General features: G+C 46.3%; 4 protein-coding genes across 4 annotated transcripts; all 4 read left to right on the top strand.

The window, feature by feature from the left end:
- Positions 1–1,605: 1,605 nt before the first annotated feature.
- HOO65_080122 (1-phosphatidylinositol phosphodiesterase) lies at positions 1,606–2,619 on the top strand (the record flags this gene model as incomplete). Its single annotated transcript, XM_071001454.1, has 1 exon — positions 1,606–2,619. The coding sequence occupies one exon, from the start codon at positions 1,606–1,608 to the stop codon at positions 2,617–2,619; it is 1,014 nt and encodes a 337-aa protein (XP_070856353.1).
- An 8,062-nt stretch (positions 2,620–10,681) lies between these two features.
- HOO65_080121 (Retrovirus-related Pol polyprotein from transposon TNT 1-94) lies at positions 10,682–11,277 on the top strand (the record flags this gene model as incomplete). The annotated part of the gene is made up of 2 exons (XM_071004393.1): positions 10,682–10,847; positions 10,922–11,277. 2 exons carry the CDS (start codon positions 10,682–10,684, stop codon positions 11,275–11,277), a joined length of 522 nt encoding a protein of 173 aa, XP_070856352.1.
- Positions 11,278–11,938: 661 nt separating this feature from the next.
- On the top strand, positions 11,939–12,277 carry HOO65_080120 (putative effector; the record flags this gene model as incomplete). Its single annotated transcript, XM_071001453.1, has 1 exon — positions 11,939–12,277. One exon carries the CDS (start codon positions 11,939–11,941, stop codon positions 12,275–12,277), a length of 339 nt encoding a protein of 112 aa, XP_070856351.1.
- A 4,879-nt stretch (positions 12,278–17,156) lies between these two features.
- On the top strand, positions 17,157–18,176 carry HOO65_080119 (1-phosphatidylinositol phosphodiesterase; the record flags this gene model as incomplete). Its single annotated transcript, XM_071001452.1, has 1 exon — positions 17,157–18,176. One exon carries the CDS (start codon positions 17,157–17,159, stop codon positions 18,174–18,176), a length of 1,020 nt encoding a protein of 339 aa, XP_070856350.1.
- Between the last annotated feature and the right edge of the window lie 501 nt (positions 18,177–18,677).

The following is an 18,677-nucleotide window of genomic DNA, read 5'->3' as shown; positions in this document are numbered from 1 at the left end:
TCTATCCATTGATTAGCTATTCCAAAGAAACATGATTTTTCTATAGGGATCCCAGAAGAAAATGCTTCGCTAATCGTTGGGTGTTGTTTTCATCCAGTGTTCCATAGGGGTACTGGAAAAGTATCTTGAGATAGATTGGCCTTCTGTCATAAGAAAAGACACAATTTGCCCTTTTCATGCCAAGGTGCTTGATGTGTGTAGTAAGGTTAAATTCTGATGACTAAATGAAGACCTATGATCGTAGCGGGAGAATCGTGCTGAAGCTGCAGGCATCACAATAGCCAGATATGAAACCTTCAGCTATGAGTGGTGAGATACATGGGGTATTAAGAAATGAAATGTCGTGAGAGCCTATCAGATTGCTTTAGATATCATGTTTTGCGTTCTATTTGTATTAGTAAGCCTTTCGATGATTGGAAATTTTGGCGGGCAAATGACTACTATGGCTAGTAACTTTGCATTCAATGCTCCGATAGCCAGACGCTTGCACGGAACTGCTGAGAAATAACAAACTACTTATCTTTTTTAAAATAATACGGTGAGAGGAAATACGTTAGCATCTGCAAAGACCTAGGGGCGGGAGTACAAGACGGCAGGAAACGAATCAGGGATAAAGCGCAGCTAGACTAAGGGCAGCATCGTACTGACGCCATAGTAATAAGCTTCTTCGGCAACACCTAGACATATTATGATTAGGCGCATGACATAGAATGACAAGAAAGACCCAAGCTGTGGGGAAAGCAGGGGAAAGGTTCCTAATTTGCATTGTAGTCTATAAATAGCTAGATAAACGTGACTTGGGCGTGTAGTGTAGTCCGTCTCTGGCCCATGATTTTGTTATAGCCAGAACTTAGATTTGCACCATACGTTGGATAATCAGGATATCTCGCTTTTTCGTTTTCCGGTTCACTCAGAAACATGCACTGGGCTTCATCAGCCCAGTTTGACAGCAGAAAGTTGGCTAGAATGGATTCCTGTCTATATTGCCTACAGAACCTAAGATCCAGTGCCAAGACCCTGGCTTATGCAGATGCAAAAGAAAACCCTACTGTGACAGGATCAGAACCAGGGCTTTCCCATATGAAAGCACAGGGCTCAAAGATGGTCATAGATTCTATGCAATGGCCAATTTATGTCCTTGGCTGACTACGGCTTAAGGCCTCGGAATACCTTTTGACTTGAGCTTTGCTTATATTATGGCTCTAGCTGGACTAACAGGAGGGTCGAAGATACGCACTCTGTATAACTAGTATCCCCGACTTGAGGGCCCACTGGCTATCACAGCGTGTAGCTGTTTTCAATTCTACTCGCTGGAAACTCCTTGGCGCTACTGGTTCTAACTTAGTAGATGAGGGCTTGCTGACCGTATGACCAGGATTTTATCATGGCCAACAACAAACTTCAAATCTCATCAAGGGGAGTCCATCAAAAGCATAGTCACTGTTCAACTATTAATACATCATCTTGTCCACTCTCCAAGATTGGATACAAGTTTTCTTCTCCGTCAGGCCACTGTCATTCATACCCTCTCCCAATCTACCCTTTTCGAACTTGTCCATCTACACGGCAACCTGATACAAGTTCTTGATTAGTTCTATTATCGAGATGCGCTTCTCCTTCTTTGCAACACTGGCTTGTCTGGCCTTTGGCAAAGCCGCTGCATTCAAGGGAATCGATGATGGTTGGTCTTTTGATCTCGATGAGGCCGACAACGCTGATTGGATGGACATGATTCCTGATTCTAGGCTTCTGTCAAATATCGTCATCCCGGGCACCCACAACTCCGTTACAGACAAGCTTACAAGCAAGCTGATGCAGACGCAAAACGTGCCTCTCGAGCAACAACTTATTGGTGGCATCAGATACGTCGACATTACCTGCAAAGTTACCAAGGACGGTCTAATGGTCTACCATGGACTTGATGACACTGGATACAGTTTTGGAAATGTCCTTGGCACGATATTCGCCTTTTTAGACCAGCACCAGCGTGAAACCGTCATTCTACGCATCCAGATGGGCGGAGTGTTCAAAAGTTTCGAATCTTTCGCCAAATCCTTCGACGAAACCTTCACCCCTGGGTCTTACCTTAGTATTCGTGCCCCTGACCGTCTCTACTCTAGGGCCAATGGTGATATTACTACGATACCTTCTCTAGGCGAGCTTCGCGGCAAGGTTTTCATCCTGCAGGACTTCAAGACCAGTACTCCTGGCCGTTATGGCCTTCCCTGGAACAAAGATACTGTGTCTAACTATGGTCTTACATTTTCTGCTAGTACCACTTCTATGGACTCGAAATGGGATGATATCAAATCTCATCTTAGCGAAACTCCCTCGGACTTTCCTAGCAAGCTGCGCATCACACACACTACAGCTAGTGTTGGTGTGTGCCCCATTAACTTTGCTGCTAGAAATGCTCCTAAAGTTGGAATGAACACACGTCTGGGTAAATATCTGGCGAATGAAAAGGGCCCCTGTTTTGGTATTGTTGCTATGGACTTCCCTGGCCAGTATCTTGTTAATCAGGTCCTGCTATGCAACGCAGAGTATCAGGCCACCTCTTCTTTGGCTGCTAACATGGCTGGGCCGTTGACTTCCACTGGTGAACCCGTTAATGCTTAAATGCTACTGTAAGTGGAGAGCAAAGCATGGGAGGATACATATATCATTTCCGACGTTTCTATAGATCTCCATCATAGGGCAAGGCAGCCATCGCAACACAGAATATTGCCCTCAGGAAGGCAGAGCTGGGCTGTAGTGCGGAAGCAGGAAAGAGTAACGGATAGTGTACGAGATGTCAGATGTAGCAATTTTAAGGTTAATGTCTAAAACAAGAGCGCCCAATCTTTCTCCTAACTACTATTGCCTATCTTTCAAGTGAATTTTCTCCGCTACAGATCATGCCATTGGCGAAGATGACCGCCGACATGAATTTGATTAACTTCCCTTGTGTACTTGTGAGGTCTGATCTGTCTGCGAAGCTTGCATCCGAATAGACCTGGAATGTCGGGGCTAGTGTGGTGTCTTTGGACTCTATTTCTAGAACGGCATCTTTAGATTGCTGCGTATATTCCAGCATGTCAAGTAGCACCGCCTAGTGTGTTTGGCCTGGGTTCACTGCATCTTCCAAGGGAATACTGGCACTGAATTTCAAATCCGGTCTTGTGTTTTTACGAAGCCAAGGAAGTTCCCCCAGAAATTGCTGATATTTGTTCTTGAGTCTGAGATCACAGCCGTCAGCTGGGTTCCTTTGGAGCCGATGGTTTCGCATCGGACATGTGGCTACACGAACTTTCCGGTTTCGTAGGTAGGTTCCTCATTTGTTTAATAACGTCCTAATATGCGCATATTAGATTGCTTTGATGCAGTTCTGATTTCGAACACACTGCAATCCAAGGTACAGCGATACAGGTCCGCTTCCCGTGCACTCCACGACTGAACGGATTGCGGCGATCTGTTCTGTAGCCACTCTAGTTGACTCTAGGTCTTTGTAGTGGATTTACAACTAGCTATCCACCCATAGCATAATGAATCGTTTTCCATCCGGACTTGCAAATCGACATCGGTCTTCAGGTACTGGCCTCCAGCCTGTCAATTTCGTGATGATCCTTGTGAAGAGAGCATTCCATAGTCATAGACTTTCTCTGAGACCAAAGATCGCCTTCTTTATCCAGAGAATATGATCCTTATGCCCACAAGCATACGCTTTCATGTAAATGGGCCTTGGGAGCGTCGCATCCACAGAGTCATTGGATACATCCCACTGGGTCACACCCATGGTCTTCCTGAGGGCCAGGACTAGCATCATGCGCAATGATACTGACGACAGTGTGGCGGTGCACAGCACTGCTGAGGGATCTCTCGGTTGTTGGTCTGCTCGAATCATAAGCCTTGCCTTGCAGGACTTGCAATACGTTCCCGATTCGTCTGTCTTGTAGGAGAAGACCCATTTGTCATCAAGAACCTTGTCGCCTAATGCCTCTACTAAATCGATCTCATCCCATGAGCTCACCTTGGCATGTGTTTGCAGGTGTGCTTCGCGTACTTCCTTCCATTCATCTGCTATCTAGAAAGTTGGAGATTCCTTGTAGTGGGCTGGTGTCGAAGGCATTTCTGACATGGGAATCGGATCGGTGTGGCGATCTAGCCATTTCCCCCTGAAGATCTCCTCTTCCAGCGCCTTGGGGTTATGGAAAGTCCTTCTCTTTGCCATTTTCTTTGCTTTCTTCAGGCACCACTTGAATACTGCCATAAGCACCCCCGGAACTGCATTCATGTGAAATGTTCGAGGACCCAGGTACTGCTCTTTGGAGCCTTCTTGCGAAGAGTCTACTATCGGACCAAAGGCCACAGATCCCCTGTTCACTGCCTTTACGAGGTCGTTGTCTATAGTAGCCTGCCGTAGTAAGGTGTTTGATACTAGCAAAACCTCGTATTCTAGGGGTTCTCGAGAAAAGTCTACAAGCTTGCAGAAGAGAGTCCTTTCATCAATGTTAACATCTCTCCTCTCCTGAACGACCCCTGTGTCTAGGTTTCAGACTCGATAAACCCCTATAGTCTCCCCGCACCTAACTAAACATCCTACCTCTGCTCTTGGGCTGTCTAATTCCATCCTGCCTACTCCCCTTAGGTTAGATGATGTCAGCGAGTAGACTACAGGCTTGAGGACTCGCAGGCGCCCAATCGAATGCTTCCTCTTGTAGACTAGTTGGTAGGAAGGATGTGACACTGCCTATTCTATCACTTGGTCAGCGGCTATGAATATAGATAGCTGACGTCATTTTCTCGGCTCATAAGAGAGTAGAGATTCCAGAGTGAACCAATATCGCTGTGTATCCGGTTTTGATTACCGCCGTCACTCGCTCTGCTCCACCGTTCTAGTCTTGAGCATATGGCGCCGAAATGTGCAATGTGAAGCCATGATTCTTAAAGCTTTTTTTTAGGCCTAAGTTTTTGATCTCTCCGTCGGCCTCCGCAACAGACACTTTATGCCCATGCGCTGCATTAAGTTTCTTTATGAGCATAATAGCCGACTCGAAGCCTGTTCTGGCTTTCCTATTCGTGAGGCACGCCGCCTAGGCAAACCTACAGAACCTGCCTACAATGAACATGATTAATGGGTATTTTGGGTTACCCTTCATGTCTGTAAAGTCAATCGCCACTCTCTCAATTAGCCAGGCTAGAGGTGCCCTCTTTTGCTTTGCTAGGTGAGCTTTGCCTTTTACCATTGCGCACATCTGGCTATGCTTGGCCTAGTATGCTGCACCCTGCGCATAAGCATTCAGATTCCTGAAGTCTGCTTATTACCAGCATACTTTCACACGCTTTTTGTGCCTGATGAAGCGCCCGTGCTGCGGTATGGGCGGTACGGCCATGCCAGATTTTCATTGTCGTGGCTTTCTTTCCCCTTCTTGTTGGCAAAACAAAGTGGTTTCTCGCCTGCCTGGCGGCGCTAATATGGTCGAAATTAACCTGGCTTTCCTTGTACCTAGAGCTGTAAGTGTGAGATCATCTACTTTAATTCCTTTGGCTTGTCTTTCCATGAGAGCATTTGAATCTAGCTTCACATTTGCTACTCCATCTTCACCGTGGATGCCCATGTTTTAGGATTCACTGTTAATGTCCTAATTGGACCTCACGCCCTAGCTTCGGGTGGCCACAGTCCAGGGTTTTTAATGTTTCTGAAAAGTCTATTTAGTCTGCTCTAACTTGGCTGTTGGCTCTGCCCTAATTGACGAGTGTCTAACGCGTAGAGCGTTCCATACCGCTCTATCCGGCGCAGCTTCGCTCTATCTTTCTTTCTTACCAGAAAGTTGTTGTCCATATCTCAGATTGCACCCTTCCTCTCTAAGAGGCCGTAGGATACCACATTACATAGGAATGTTGGAACATAGGCCACATCAAGTAGATCTAGTGCACGGAAGTCACCCCCATGTAATGGGAGACGCACCGTTCCTGCACTCGAAGTAGATACTACATCTCCTCCTGTGATCATCTGCGCTACCACTTCCATCATCATCCTATCAAAATGTGTCCTAGAATTGAAAACGTGACGGCCAGCTCCCGAATCTAGCAGTACCGGCCGTTTCATTAAGGATCTCAAAGTGTCTTCTAGCTCAAGACCGTGGATCAAGCCCGACATGGGAGATATGTGCTCTCTGCAGTGGCCAAGATTAGGCACTCTCCTGCCGTGCTGAGCGATAGGGTTATCCCTATGATAGGTATGGTAAAGCTGGCTCCTAGAATCGCCATACTGATTGTTATGAACACTAGCGCAATGAGATCCATCGCACTTCCAAATGTAAACAGCCCTTCTTTAGCTTTTGTGCCGATTTAGTCACTTTGATTATGAGGTTGAGCAAGTAGCTTCAGGCCAGTTTCAGAGAGGAAGCAAAATGTCTCTTTTATTTGGACCTTGCCCCCTTCCTAGGCATATCTCTTTTCTGTCCTCTCGCTGGCCTCATCCCTCATAGCTTCTAGTCCTACCGAAAAACCATCCCTCCAGCCTGTCTTAGAGTATTTATTCTTTCCCATATCTGTATCTATTTTGAAGCCTTCAGTCGCCTCCACTCTCTCGAGTTCCAGTGCAAGCGGATGTCCAGGCACAGCCACGTACTTTTTTACATATGCCTGGCGTCTTTTGTCGACCTTGTAGGACTTATATTGGTTCCCCTTGACTCAGAGCTGAAATTTGTGTCAGGGATATCTCGCCTTGCAAAAGACATAGTAGTTGGTTTTGTTTGTTCCCTTCCTTCTACCTGTTCTTGGATCTACTTCCTGCAACTGAGGTGAGGTGAAGACGGGATCTGCGTCTATCCCACCCGCCCCGAACTCGTGCCATGCCTTTATGTTGGCGACCGCATCATTGATGCCAATATGACCCTGAGCTAACTTTGGTCCATGAGTGGAGGTACATAAATTCCTCCATCCGTTCAGGTTCTTGGCAAGGTTGGCTGACAAACCCACCCATATTCGGCGTCCATTGTTTACTTGGGGAAGATTCTTCTGTTGGCAGAACTTGATGTCTGTGCACCATTCGGATATCCATCGATCCATATTATTACCCAGAAGAAACACATTTACTTTCCTCATTGCCTCGTGGGTATGTATGGTGTGCAACGCTTTCTACATTCGCCGTCGTCACCTTCAGGATGCCCATGAGTTTATCCACCACCTTGTCTGGCCAATATTCTTCTCTGATCTGGGTAGCTCTGGCGGGCGAGATGTGCCTGTCCACCCAAGATCGCACTTTTCCCCTGCGTTCACGCTGATCGCAGAAAAGGTTCTACTCGACCTTATATTTATTGATCGTGATGATATAGAAATCGCGGACCGATTTTATCGCTGTGGCATGGCAAGATGATTGTCCCTCATAGCTGGATACCCATATTCGAGTAAGTCTAGGTTCCATTTCCTCCAATCTAGAGCGTTGTCGTGTTAGGATGCTGGCTCGACGAGCCTCTTCTTCCGCGTCTGCCCTGATGATGTCATCCTGGCCTGCATCATCGACTAGAGTGGCATTTGGGGGAAGGGTGGGCGCTGGTGGTTCATCTAATGTAAGCGGCTCTTCTGGTTCTTCGCCACATGCCCTCCCTCCTGGGACTGGCCCCTAGATCGACGTTTGCCCAAATTTCACAAGATTTGGCGAATGCCTTGGGAGCTTCGATGAACCTCGGCCATTGACCGAGTCTAGTTGAGGGGAATGTTGTAGAATTGCTTGTATTGATTGTTCACTCTCTCCCTCGTCAACCCCTGAGTACTTCGACGATGAGATATTGTTTTGACATTTGGGTATTGTATTTGACTTAATTAAGGACTAACAGTAGATATTATGGGGACGTACTGAATGTCCTGTAAAGAGGAGAAAAAGGAATAAGTGATTATTGAAGTTGTTGTGTGTCTATCTATGTTTTGCCTGGGGAGCGGATCTCAGCCCTCACTACCATGTCTAGCTTGGAAAGAAGACCCTTGATGTTTTGTAGTAACCCTAATGCTTAGGCAAACTGGATCAGGGTCAGCAATCCTGGTAACCCTGGCTTACGTCACTGACATGGACCAAGTTCTAAATCTCTTCACTATATCGGCTGCCACATATCTACATCACACATACACCCGATGTTATTCCGAGTGAAGCTGAAATCTCCACAACATAAAATGCTTTGTGGGCTTACTCGGTCAGGCAAAGTAAACCTAGACTCTTACAACTCCCTAAAATTAAGAAAAACCTCAGTTCACAACAGGCTGTGAGCCTGGAGTTTTCAAAGCGAAAACACCTCACGAATCTAACAAGCCATGTCATCTGACTGACAAACTCCCTGGCGTTTCTTTCTTTCTTTTTCTTGTACCATTCATGATCTATTGAAAATTTTCTTTCTTAGATCTCCTATTTTACTTTTACTTTTCTTTTAATTTTCAGCCAACTTTCGTTATTAATCACGCCAATATGTGTAGTGATACGAAGTCTCAGCCACATTCAGCCACCTCACGGGACTAACCCACTTATCACGAATTGTATCAGATCATGTTGAAATTAAGCAGACAGATCAAATTGAAATATTCCCATGCAAAATCGCCACAGGTTATGAGCGCCTATCTTTACAAGATTCAGGGACCACCCTTAAGACATTTTCATCCGCTCGACATAGCGACATTGTTCAATCACATCAACTTTTAAGCAACAAGACATGCCAAACAAGAACCTTGCCCCCAGATTGACGTCCACCCGTCCACGATCACCAAGTCTCGGAACTGGCTGTCAAATGTCGAGATAGAAGTTGACCTTAAAGACGTCAGATCGTCGATCCTGGATGCCAAGCTTCCGACGATCGAAGAGGTCACATACAGTCAGTGGGCCGAACGCTTTCATAATGTCATCGTTGTCTCGAAGACATCAGCACTCTTTGACACTGCTGAACTGAAAGAGAAGACCGCCCAGCTATTTGTGGCACAGGATACATGGAAAGAGGAGCTGGCCCGATGCGCGCCGATGACGATCTTTGAGAAGGACGACACCTTCTCCAGCATCCTATGTCAGCCGAACAAGCTCCCACGAACAACTAAGACACACAAGAGACCTCCACAAGATTCATGATGGCCTTCAATGAAGCCATGAATTCCAGCAATGGAGAATTTACGTTCAACACTTAACCGCGAAACCCGTGGAAGCAATGGTTCAGAATCGGATCAAACTTACCGAACTGAACTAGCAGCTATGGGCAGAAAACATAATCAGGAATCTAAAAGGAGCAGATATTCTCTACCTTTTCAAAGGGCTGGAAGAAGAGGAGTTCAAAAACGCCATGGACGTGGAGAGGAACGAAAAATAAACGGCAAAAGATGCGCTCGTTGCCCCCATACCCATTCATGCAAGCCTGGACGAAGAGGCAATCCGATACTAGAAGAGCACTTTGGACGTGAAGAAGTGCTGGAAAATGCTCAAGGAAAGATACAAAATCTCCACATCTTCTCTGCATGCCGGGCTGACTGCCGAAATAACCCGGGAAATGGCATGGAGAGAAGGCGACCGAATGATGCTAAAGTGGCTCGAAATCAGAAACTTATTCGGGCAATTCGAATCCATCCTCGAGACCACAGACACCACTTGCATCTTGTCAAGATTCATCGCCATACTCTGGACATACCACCTCCCCCCCCCCCCCCCCCCCACCCACATCTCTTCTAGACTCAATCACCATTTACCGACATCGGAAGGAAGCTGGACAGACATCATGTCCAGGATAGACACCGAAATGGCATCTATGCCAAAAGGCCAATTCAGAAGTCAGTCGAAGGTGAACGAGACTCCGACATCAAGCCAACCTCGAACCGATCAGAACCAGCAGTGACCTAAGATCAAATGCTACTTCTGTGAGAAGATCGGGCACCGCGAAAGCGAATGCAGAGGCAAAAAGGCATGGGAGCAGAGGAGAGTTGCCGCCAACATGAGTCAGCTAGACAAAGACAAATGTAAGAACACCCCCGCATACTGGTTCGTTGACAGTGGTTTGAAGGAATGCACGTAAATCTATTGTCCGTAAAGAAGCTTTGTCGGAAGGGATTGAAAGTTATTGCACACGAGTCGGGAGCATTCATGAAACAAGGAGGACGACGCACGAACTTAATCGAGAAGGATAGGCTGTATGCAACTCCATGCGAAGACACCAGAACGCCAATGATAAGACTGATTTCATACGAGGAAGCTCACATCAAATTTGGTCACGCTGTCAGAACATGGCTAAGGAGACATGGAAGAAAGGACACGTGACTGTAAACCCAAGTATCTATATCTCATAGTCGAAGTACTGGACGATGGAGAGAGTGAAGAATCAATACAAGCAATTCTACAACACACGCAGACAAACAAAAACTCGGAAAAATCCATCAACAAGTGGCCGACAAAGAGACATGGACCATAGCGACGAAACCAGACGACTTTGACTGCCAAATATGTGCAAAAGGCAAAATAACCAAGAAAAATGGTCACTCTCACAATATGGCAGCTCAAGAACCTCTAAATTTAGTTCACATGGACATATCAGGACCCCATACAACAGCGGTGAATAAGGCGAAATACTACATAATGATCGTAGACGATTCATCCAAATACAAATGCGTACTGCCAATCCAGCACCGCCGAGACGCACCAGCCATACTAAACCACTGGAAGTGACAGACAGAGCTCAAGATGGACAAGGGAATCAAGGCCGTCCGAACCGACAATGCACCGGAATTAAAGAAGCTAGCACTCGAGTGGCAAAACGAATATGGATCCGATGCCCAATTAACGATCCCAGGCACATCAAGCCAAAACAGGGCAGCGGAAAGGGCAATCAGAACGATTAACGACCAAGGTACATGTGTTGGGACATAAAGAAGAAGAAAGAATTCGTTACCGAATCACTACAATTCTTCGAGGAAAACCCAGGGAGCCTAACATTAGAAGAGGCTTGCCAAGAAAACGAAAGCCACGCGCTGGAAGTCACGAACGAAGACACAAGTCGGGAGACCAACGAAAAACAGATCGCCATGCAGAGCGAAGAGATACCGGGCGCAGAGACCGGACTAGAACCTCGAAGAGACGCAACAAATCCTATAGCGGAGCGACTCACGGACGACAGCGCACTGGAAGAACCCATGACAACAGCACTCCAGACAGGCCAGACGCATGAAGACATGCAGGAGGCGAAAATGTTGCAAATGGCGGTGACAGAGACACCCCCGACAAAGTCCAAGAAAGGATCAACAGACAACTCCAGGACCTCTATACAAAGGGAATCCTAAAAAGACGGTACGCACCAATCCAACAGGGAGAAACGGAAGACACCCCAATGGCCAAAAGGATCAGAGCCATGGTGACAACGAAGTTCGCGTTCAAGATCAAACCGAGTACCAACGACCAGTCAAGAAAATTCAAGGCTAGACTCGTGGCACAAGGATTCAGACAAATACGGGGCATAGACTTCCATTAAATGTATGCTCCAACCCCCCGTCCCGCAACCACCAGAATCTTCTTTGCCATTGTATGCGCAATGAACCTAGAATGCCATAAGATAGACGTAACGAACGCATTTGCACAAGCTGAGCTGGGGGAAGTCGTTCACCTGATCCCACCGCCGTCACTTTACAGGAGTGCAATAGTGTGGAAGCTGAACAAGGCCTTATACAGCCTCAAGCAGGCATCCTATGCATGGCGCAGCAAGATAGCAAACTGCCTAAGCAAACTTGGCTTCACTCAATGCCCGGAAGATGAGTGCATTATGATCAATTCCGACACGGGGATAACGATCTTGATATACGTCGACGACATAGCGGTCGCAGGATCCAGCTCGAAGGCAATCCAAGAATTCATTTCAAGCCTCGCCCGCATGATTGAAATCAAGGATATGGGGGAACTGAAGACCTTCCTGGGTCTGGAAGTGACACGGGACAGAAAAGAATTAAGATGTGGCTAACGCAAACACAATACATTGACAAGATGGCCGAAGAACTCGACATGTCAGCACACAGGGCCCGGCCCATAAGCTCTCCAATCGCTTCATGGGAAACATCGGAACCAAAACAGCTTGAAGAGAAGGCAGCAGACAAGTCTATCTTCCAATCGATCCTAGGAACACTTATGTATTCAAGTGTCATGACAAGGCCAGACATTGCATTCGCCACATTGTCCCTGTCACAACACACCTCAAACCCAGCAGAAAAGCACCTGGACGCAGCTAAGCGCGTGGCAAGATACCTACGGGACGCCAACAGACACGGCATTGAGTTCACATTTTCGCACTAGCCCTTTTGTGTCTCTTCAATGCGCTAGTGTTTATGTAAAAGTGCTGCGCACTAAAGTTCCATGTTGAGTCTTGATATCTCACTTCTTGGATTCAGTGGTAGAAATCTTCTTTGTCTTTTATCCTATATAAGCTGAGAAACTATCAATACTAACAAAGAAGAATAACGAAGATAGCCCTACTCGAGGAGCGACATCATTCCGCTTTTGATGTATTTTTAGACATAAATAGAATGCTATGTATGGGAACAATGATGGGTGTGATGAACTAGTTTGTAGTCAAGTCTTTTCAACGTACCAGTACAGATTGAACATGAGCTTCTCCTGGCTGTGCTTGGACTATCAGATGTGAAGCGGGAGGCACATCTTTTCTCTCTCGAGATGCAAATTGTATGTACTTTTTTCAACAATGGAGCTATCCCACCGCGAGTTGTGTAAACAGGCGTAAGTGTGTTTTACCGCAACCGGCCTACACATTTTGCCGTTTTTATTAGGTTGCGTTACTCCGGAGGTCGCTGTTTGGACAAAAGAACCGATGAAGGCTCCTGGTACACTGACCACACCAGCCAAAGGTTCTTCACTCCCAATACCAGGTCCCGCGCCTAGTGCAGGTCAAGGCGTTTGTATGCGTTCACTTGTACTACACGCCTGAAAGTAGGACTAAGATCTAGCGCCATAATCTACGGACCAGTTAGCGGCATCGGCATAGAAAAGGGAAGGACTAATTTACATGGTTCAAGTTAGTATAACGTACATGCATAGTGAGTGAAACATAAATCCCTCAACCTACACCTTCTCTATTTGATCAATTGATTCTCAACCACCCAGAATGTCACAGTCTAATTATGAGGCTAGAATGCTTCTCCCCCTTCAGGCCCTTCAAAATAACTCAGAATTAGAGCTCCGACGTGCTGCAGTGATCTATACAGTCAACCCAACAAGCCTGTGTCGTCGACAGAAGGGCATCCAAGCCCGAGCTAATATCATCCCTAAATCACGCAAGCTATCCGATCTAGAGGAAGAGATCATTATTCACTTTATTCTTGACCTAGATTCGCGAGGATTTCCCCCCCGGATGTGTGGTGTAAAAGAAATGGCTGATCAATTGCTTGCAGTGCAGACCGCGACGCGCCACCAGCCGGCCCGTGTTGGGCTTCAAACTTCTTCAGGCGACACACAGAGCTCAAGACATGTTTTTTTTTCGGAAGTACGACTACCAGAGAGCCAAGTGCGAAGACCCAGCTATTATCCGTAACTGTTTCACACTTGTGGAAAACACAATTGCAAAGTATGGCATCCGATGAGATGATGTCTATAATGTCGATGAGACTGGCTTTATGATGGGCATGATTCATAGCGGAATGGTCGTCACAGGCACAAATAAGCGTGGAAAGCCAAAATCAGTGCAGCCTGGAAACCGGGAATGGATTACAGTGATTCAGGCGATCACTCCTGAAGGCTGGGCGATCGCACCGTCTATCATCAGTGCGGGCCAATATCATCTTTCTAAGCGGTACCAGGAGAGTAACCTGCCAGGCGATTGGGCTATTGCGACCACCCGAAATGGTTGGACCGATAATGAGACTGGTCTTGGGTGGCTCAAGCACTTTGACCAACACACAACCAATTGATCAGTTGGTGTCTATCGTCTCTTGATCCTGGATGGCCATGAAAGCCACCACTCCCTGGAATTCGAGAGATATTGCGACGCGAACAAGATCACCAGGCTTTGTATGCCGCCTCATTCCTCTCATCTGCTTCAGCCCCTTGACATCGGGTGCTTTGGTCTGCTTAAGAATGCTTTCGGTCGAGAAATAGAGCATTTGATTAGAAGCTCTGTAACACACATTTCTAAGACAGAGTTCTTCCCAGCATTCTACGCTGCATTTCAGGCTACTATGACAGAAAAGAACATCAAGTCAGCCTTCGCAGGGGCTGGGCTTGTTCCTCTTGACCTAGAAAAAGTGGTTTCGAAGCTTGATGTGTAGCTACGGACTCCAACACCGCCCGAGGAGGAGGCTGAACCCTTGACCCCTTGGGTTTCAAAGACCCCAAAGACTGTGCTTGAGGCTCAATCGCAGTCAGATTACCTCGACAGACGAGTGGCAAGAAATAAAAGCAGCTCTCCAGAGTCTATTCTAGAAGCCATAAGGTCTTCTTCCAAGGGAACAAGGATAGTTATGCATAAGGTTACCTTACTAGAGGCCAGGGTCGAGGACCTTGAACAAGCGAATGAGATGCTCAGCCAGCGCCAGATGGCAAAAAGAACTCGACTCCAGAAAAAAGGGAAAATGACAGTAGGGGAAGGAAGACAAGTAACTCATCAAATGGATGTGGATGCGCAGGTAGTGGCTGAATCGTCGAGGAGTGGTGGTCAAGAGAGGTCGACACAACCGGGGGTTCGGCATTGTAGCGTCTGCGGCAAATCTCGTCATAATGCAAGAACATGTCAGGTAGTAATTGAGACATCTGGGGGAGAGTATAGCGAATAATTTGGATTGATTAAATGGTTTGTTGCGTTTTGATTGCGATTTCTGAGAACAAGGTTAACATTTTTGTTTCACTCACTATGCATGTATGTCAGTAATCTAAGTCAGGGTTACCAAGATTGCTGACCCTGATGCAGTTCGCCCAAACGTTAGGGTTAGTATCAGACATCAAGGGGTCTATGTGCTTGATCTAGAACATGATGGTGATGGATATATAAGCCGGCTGAGATCCGCTCCTAGGACTAGACTTAGATAGACACATAAGAATAATCACTCATTCTCCTTCTTCTTCTTCTTTACAGGACATTCAGTACGTCCTCCTAATAATTACTGTTAATGTACGTTAGACTTTCCAAAGTTAAATAGAAGTAAAGCTAGTAAAGGAAAGCCAACCTTGGCTTGTCGCCGATAAGACGCCTAGTCATCCATTTGCGACGCTGAGATGCTATTACAACCAGCTATATTGCATGTGACATCTTTTCTTAACTCACGTGAGCCAACAGGTACCGAGTTATTAGGTGTCTAGACTTCCTGTAAACCTGGCGCAAGACCGTTCACGCTGATTGTTTTGGAAATAGGATGGTACGATTGATTGTCAGCTCCTTGAGACTGGTGTTGTGGCCAAACTTCTTTTCCGTGGGGTTTTGTTTTGGCAGGCTTACATTCATGGGGAAGCTATTGTGCCGAAGCGCAGTTTTTCTGTAGGGATCCCGGAAGAACGTGCTCCGCCAATCGTCGAGTTCCATCGGGCTACGGGGGTAATGTCTTGCGATACATTGGCCCCCTGTACATAATAAAAGGCATAATTTACCTTATTTTGCCAAGGATTGCGGTGACTAAATGAAAACATATGATCGAAGCAGGAGCATGTTGCTCAACCAACAGACATCACAGCAGCTGGATATTTAACATTCAGCTATGAGTAGTGAGATTTAATGACTACTGAGGAATACAATGTCGCGAGGGCCCATCAGATTGCACTAATATCATGTTTCCCTTTCTATTTGTCTTCATGGGCCTTATGAACAGTGGTATTTCTAGCGGGAAAATAACTACTATGGCTAATGAATTTGCATTCAATGCCTTGATGCCCAGGCTGCTGCTCAGAAATACTGAGAGATAGCGAAAGGGCTGTTATTTCTCAAATATTCAAGCTGAAAGAACTATATATATGTGTGTAAAGACTAGCCTAGGAGCAGGAACAACTCAGGACCACAAAGACAAGTGACACACAAGACAGCAGCAAATTAATCAGGCACAAAGCGCTACTAGACTAAGTGCAGCATCGTGTTGATGCGGTGTCTTTCTGAACTAGTCATAACTAGACATGAGCTTTTTCCGTAACAGCTAGACAAGCCTTAAGTCTAAGAACTTGAGTGTCGTGATTAATTGGCCCAACATCAAACGACGGGGAAAGTCTGAGTGACAGGGAAAGCAGGGGGAAGATTACTAACTTATATTGGAGTCTATAAGTAGCTATATAAACGTCATTTAGGCATGCAGTGCACTACATTGAACGGAAGTTTGACTTTTCGCGCTTGGCTGGCCTGTGTTTCTGCTATATCTAAAACGTACCCTTGCACCATGTGCTGGAAAATCCCGATATCTCGCTGTTGCTTTGTCCAGTTCACTCAAGAACATGCAGTGAGCTTCATCAACCCAGCTTGACAGCAGATACCAGCAGAAAGTTGGCGAGAAAGGTTTCCAGTCTATATTGCCTCTAAGGAGCATGTCTCTTGCACACCATAACCTAAGATCCAGTGCTAAGACAACGATTTATGTACATGACAATAAAAAGCACCGCATCAAACCCAGGCTGCCCCCATATGAAAGCGTGGGGCTCAAAGGTGGTCATAGATACGACGCAATAACCAACATGTGTAGTTAGCTGACAACGGGTTGAGGCCTCGGAATACCCTTTGGCTTGGGCTCTGCTCATATCATGAATATAGCCAGACAGGACTTCCGGGCTGACATCGTGCTCAAAAGTGACATGTAGAGAAAGCAAAGCCAGTAGGTCCCACTCTGTATAGTTCGTATTACTAACTTTTAAGGCCCACTGGCTACCACGGCGTGTAGCTCTTTTCAATATCTCCTGGCAGAAAACTCTTTGGCCCTGCTGGTCCTAGCTTCGTAAATGGAGGCTTGTTGACCGCATGGCTGGGCTTTCCCGTGGCTAACACTAAAACTCAAATCTGATCAAGTGAAGTCCACCAAAAGCCCAGTCACTGTCGAACTATTAATATGGCATCTTGTCCACTCCCCATGATTAAATATGACTTTTGTTCTCCATCATCTCACTGTCACTCATACTCTCTCCCAATCTACCCTTTTCGAACTTGTCCATCTACACGGCAACCTGAGGCAAGTTCTTGATTAGTTCTATTATCGAGATGCGCTTCTCCTTCTTTGCAACACTGGCTTGTCTGGCCTTTGGCAAAGCCGCCGTATTCAACAAAATCAAAGATGCGTGGTCTTTTGATGTTGACGAAGGCGACAAGGCTGATTGGATGGACACTATCCCTGATTCTCAGCTTCTGTCAAATATCGTCATCCCGGGCACCCACAATTCCGTTACAGACAAGCTTACAAGCAAGCTGATGCAGACGCAAAACGTGCCTCTGGAGGAACAACTTATTGGTGGCATCAGATATGTCGACATTACCTGCAAAGATACCCAAAGGGGTCTTATGGTCTACCATGGACTTTCTAACACTAAATACACTTTTGGAAATGTCTTGGAGACGATATTCGACTTTTTAGACAAACACCAGAGTGAAACCGTTATTCTACGCATCCAGTTGGGTGGAGTGTTTGAAAGTTCCCAATCGTTGATGCAATTATTTGAAGCATACTTCATCCCTCACTTTGGCCTCGGTAATCGTGCCGCCGATCGTGTCTACTCCAAGGGCGACGATCGCATTTCTACAGTACCTACTCTAGGCGAGCTTCGCGGTAAGGTTTTCATCCTAGAGGACTTCAAGACCAGTACTCCCGGCCGCTATGGTCTTCCCTGGAACGCAGATACCGTGTCTAGCTATCGCCGTACATTTTCTGCTGGTACCTTTTCTATTGACTCTATCTGGGATGATGTGAAATCCCATCTTAGCGAAGCTCCCTCGGACCCCTCCCACAAGCTGCGCATAACGCATACTACAGCTAGTGTTGGTGTGTTCCCCATTAACTTTGCTGCCAGAAATTCTCCTAAAGTTGGAATGAACAAACATCTGGGTCAATATCTCAGGAATTTCGACGGCTATTGCCATGGTATTGTTGTCATGGACTTTCCTGGTCAGTATCTCGTTAATCGGATCCTGCTACTTAACAAAGCCTATCGGGATGCTAAATCCTATACTTATCCTCGTGATCTGAGTGGGGTGTTAGCTTCCGTTGGTACTGCCAGCACTGCTTAAATTCTACTGTAATTGCAAAGCAACACACGAGAGCAAACATACACCCAACGTCTCTACAGAGGTCCGTTATGTGTCAAGGCGGTGATCATAACTCGGGATGTTGTCCTCAGGAAGACGGGGTTGGATGGTAATCTGGAGGCAGAAGAGAGTCATGGATAGCGTACGAGGCGTAAGGCGTATCAATATTTTAGCTTAATGTCTAAAACAATATTCCTGCTCTTACACTAACGTACGTGACGAGCATCTACACCAAACATTTATGCGCACCAACAATCAAACAACTCTACTTTTTTCCATTTGATCAATCAATTCTCATCTATTCAATACTCTTCAGCAAAATAATCAGGCTAACTTACGTCTTGCCCTGCCTGTCCTCCAAAATCACTCAGAATTTGGTTGCGGGCAGCTGCAAGGACATGTGAAATGGGCTATTATAAGTTACAACTCCGGCACAACGGTATTTAATCTCGGGATTACATGATTCCTAAATCACAGCATCAT

The sequence above is a fragment of the Ceratocystis lukuohia genome, assembly GCF_044167205.1.
Source record: "Ceratocystis lukuohia strain C4212 chromosome Unknown Supercontig8_pilon, whole genome shotgun sequence".
Taxonomy (NCBI): Eukaryota; Fungi; Ascomycota; class Sordariomycetes; order Microascales; family Ceratocystidaceae; genus Ceratocystis; species Ceratocystis lukuohia.
The sequence above is the reverse complement of the archived record's forward strand: the minus strand, read 5'-3'. Positions and strand labels throughout refer to the sequence as shown.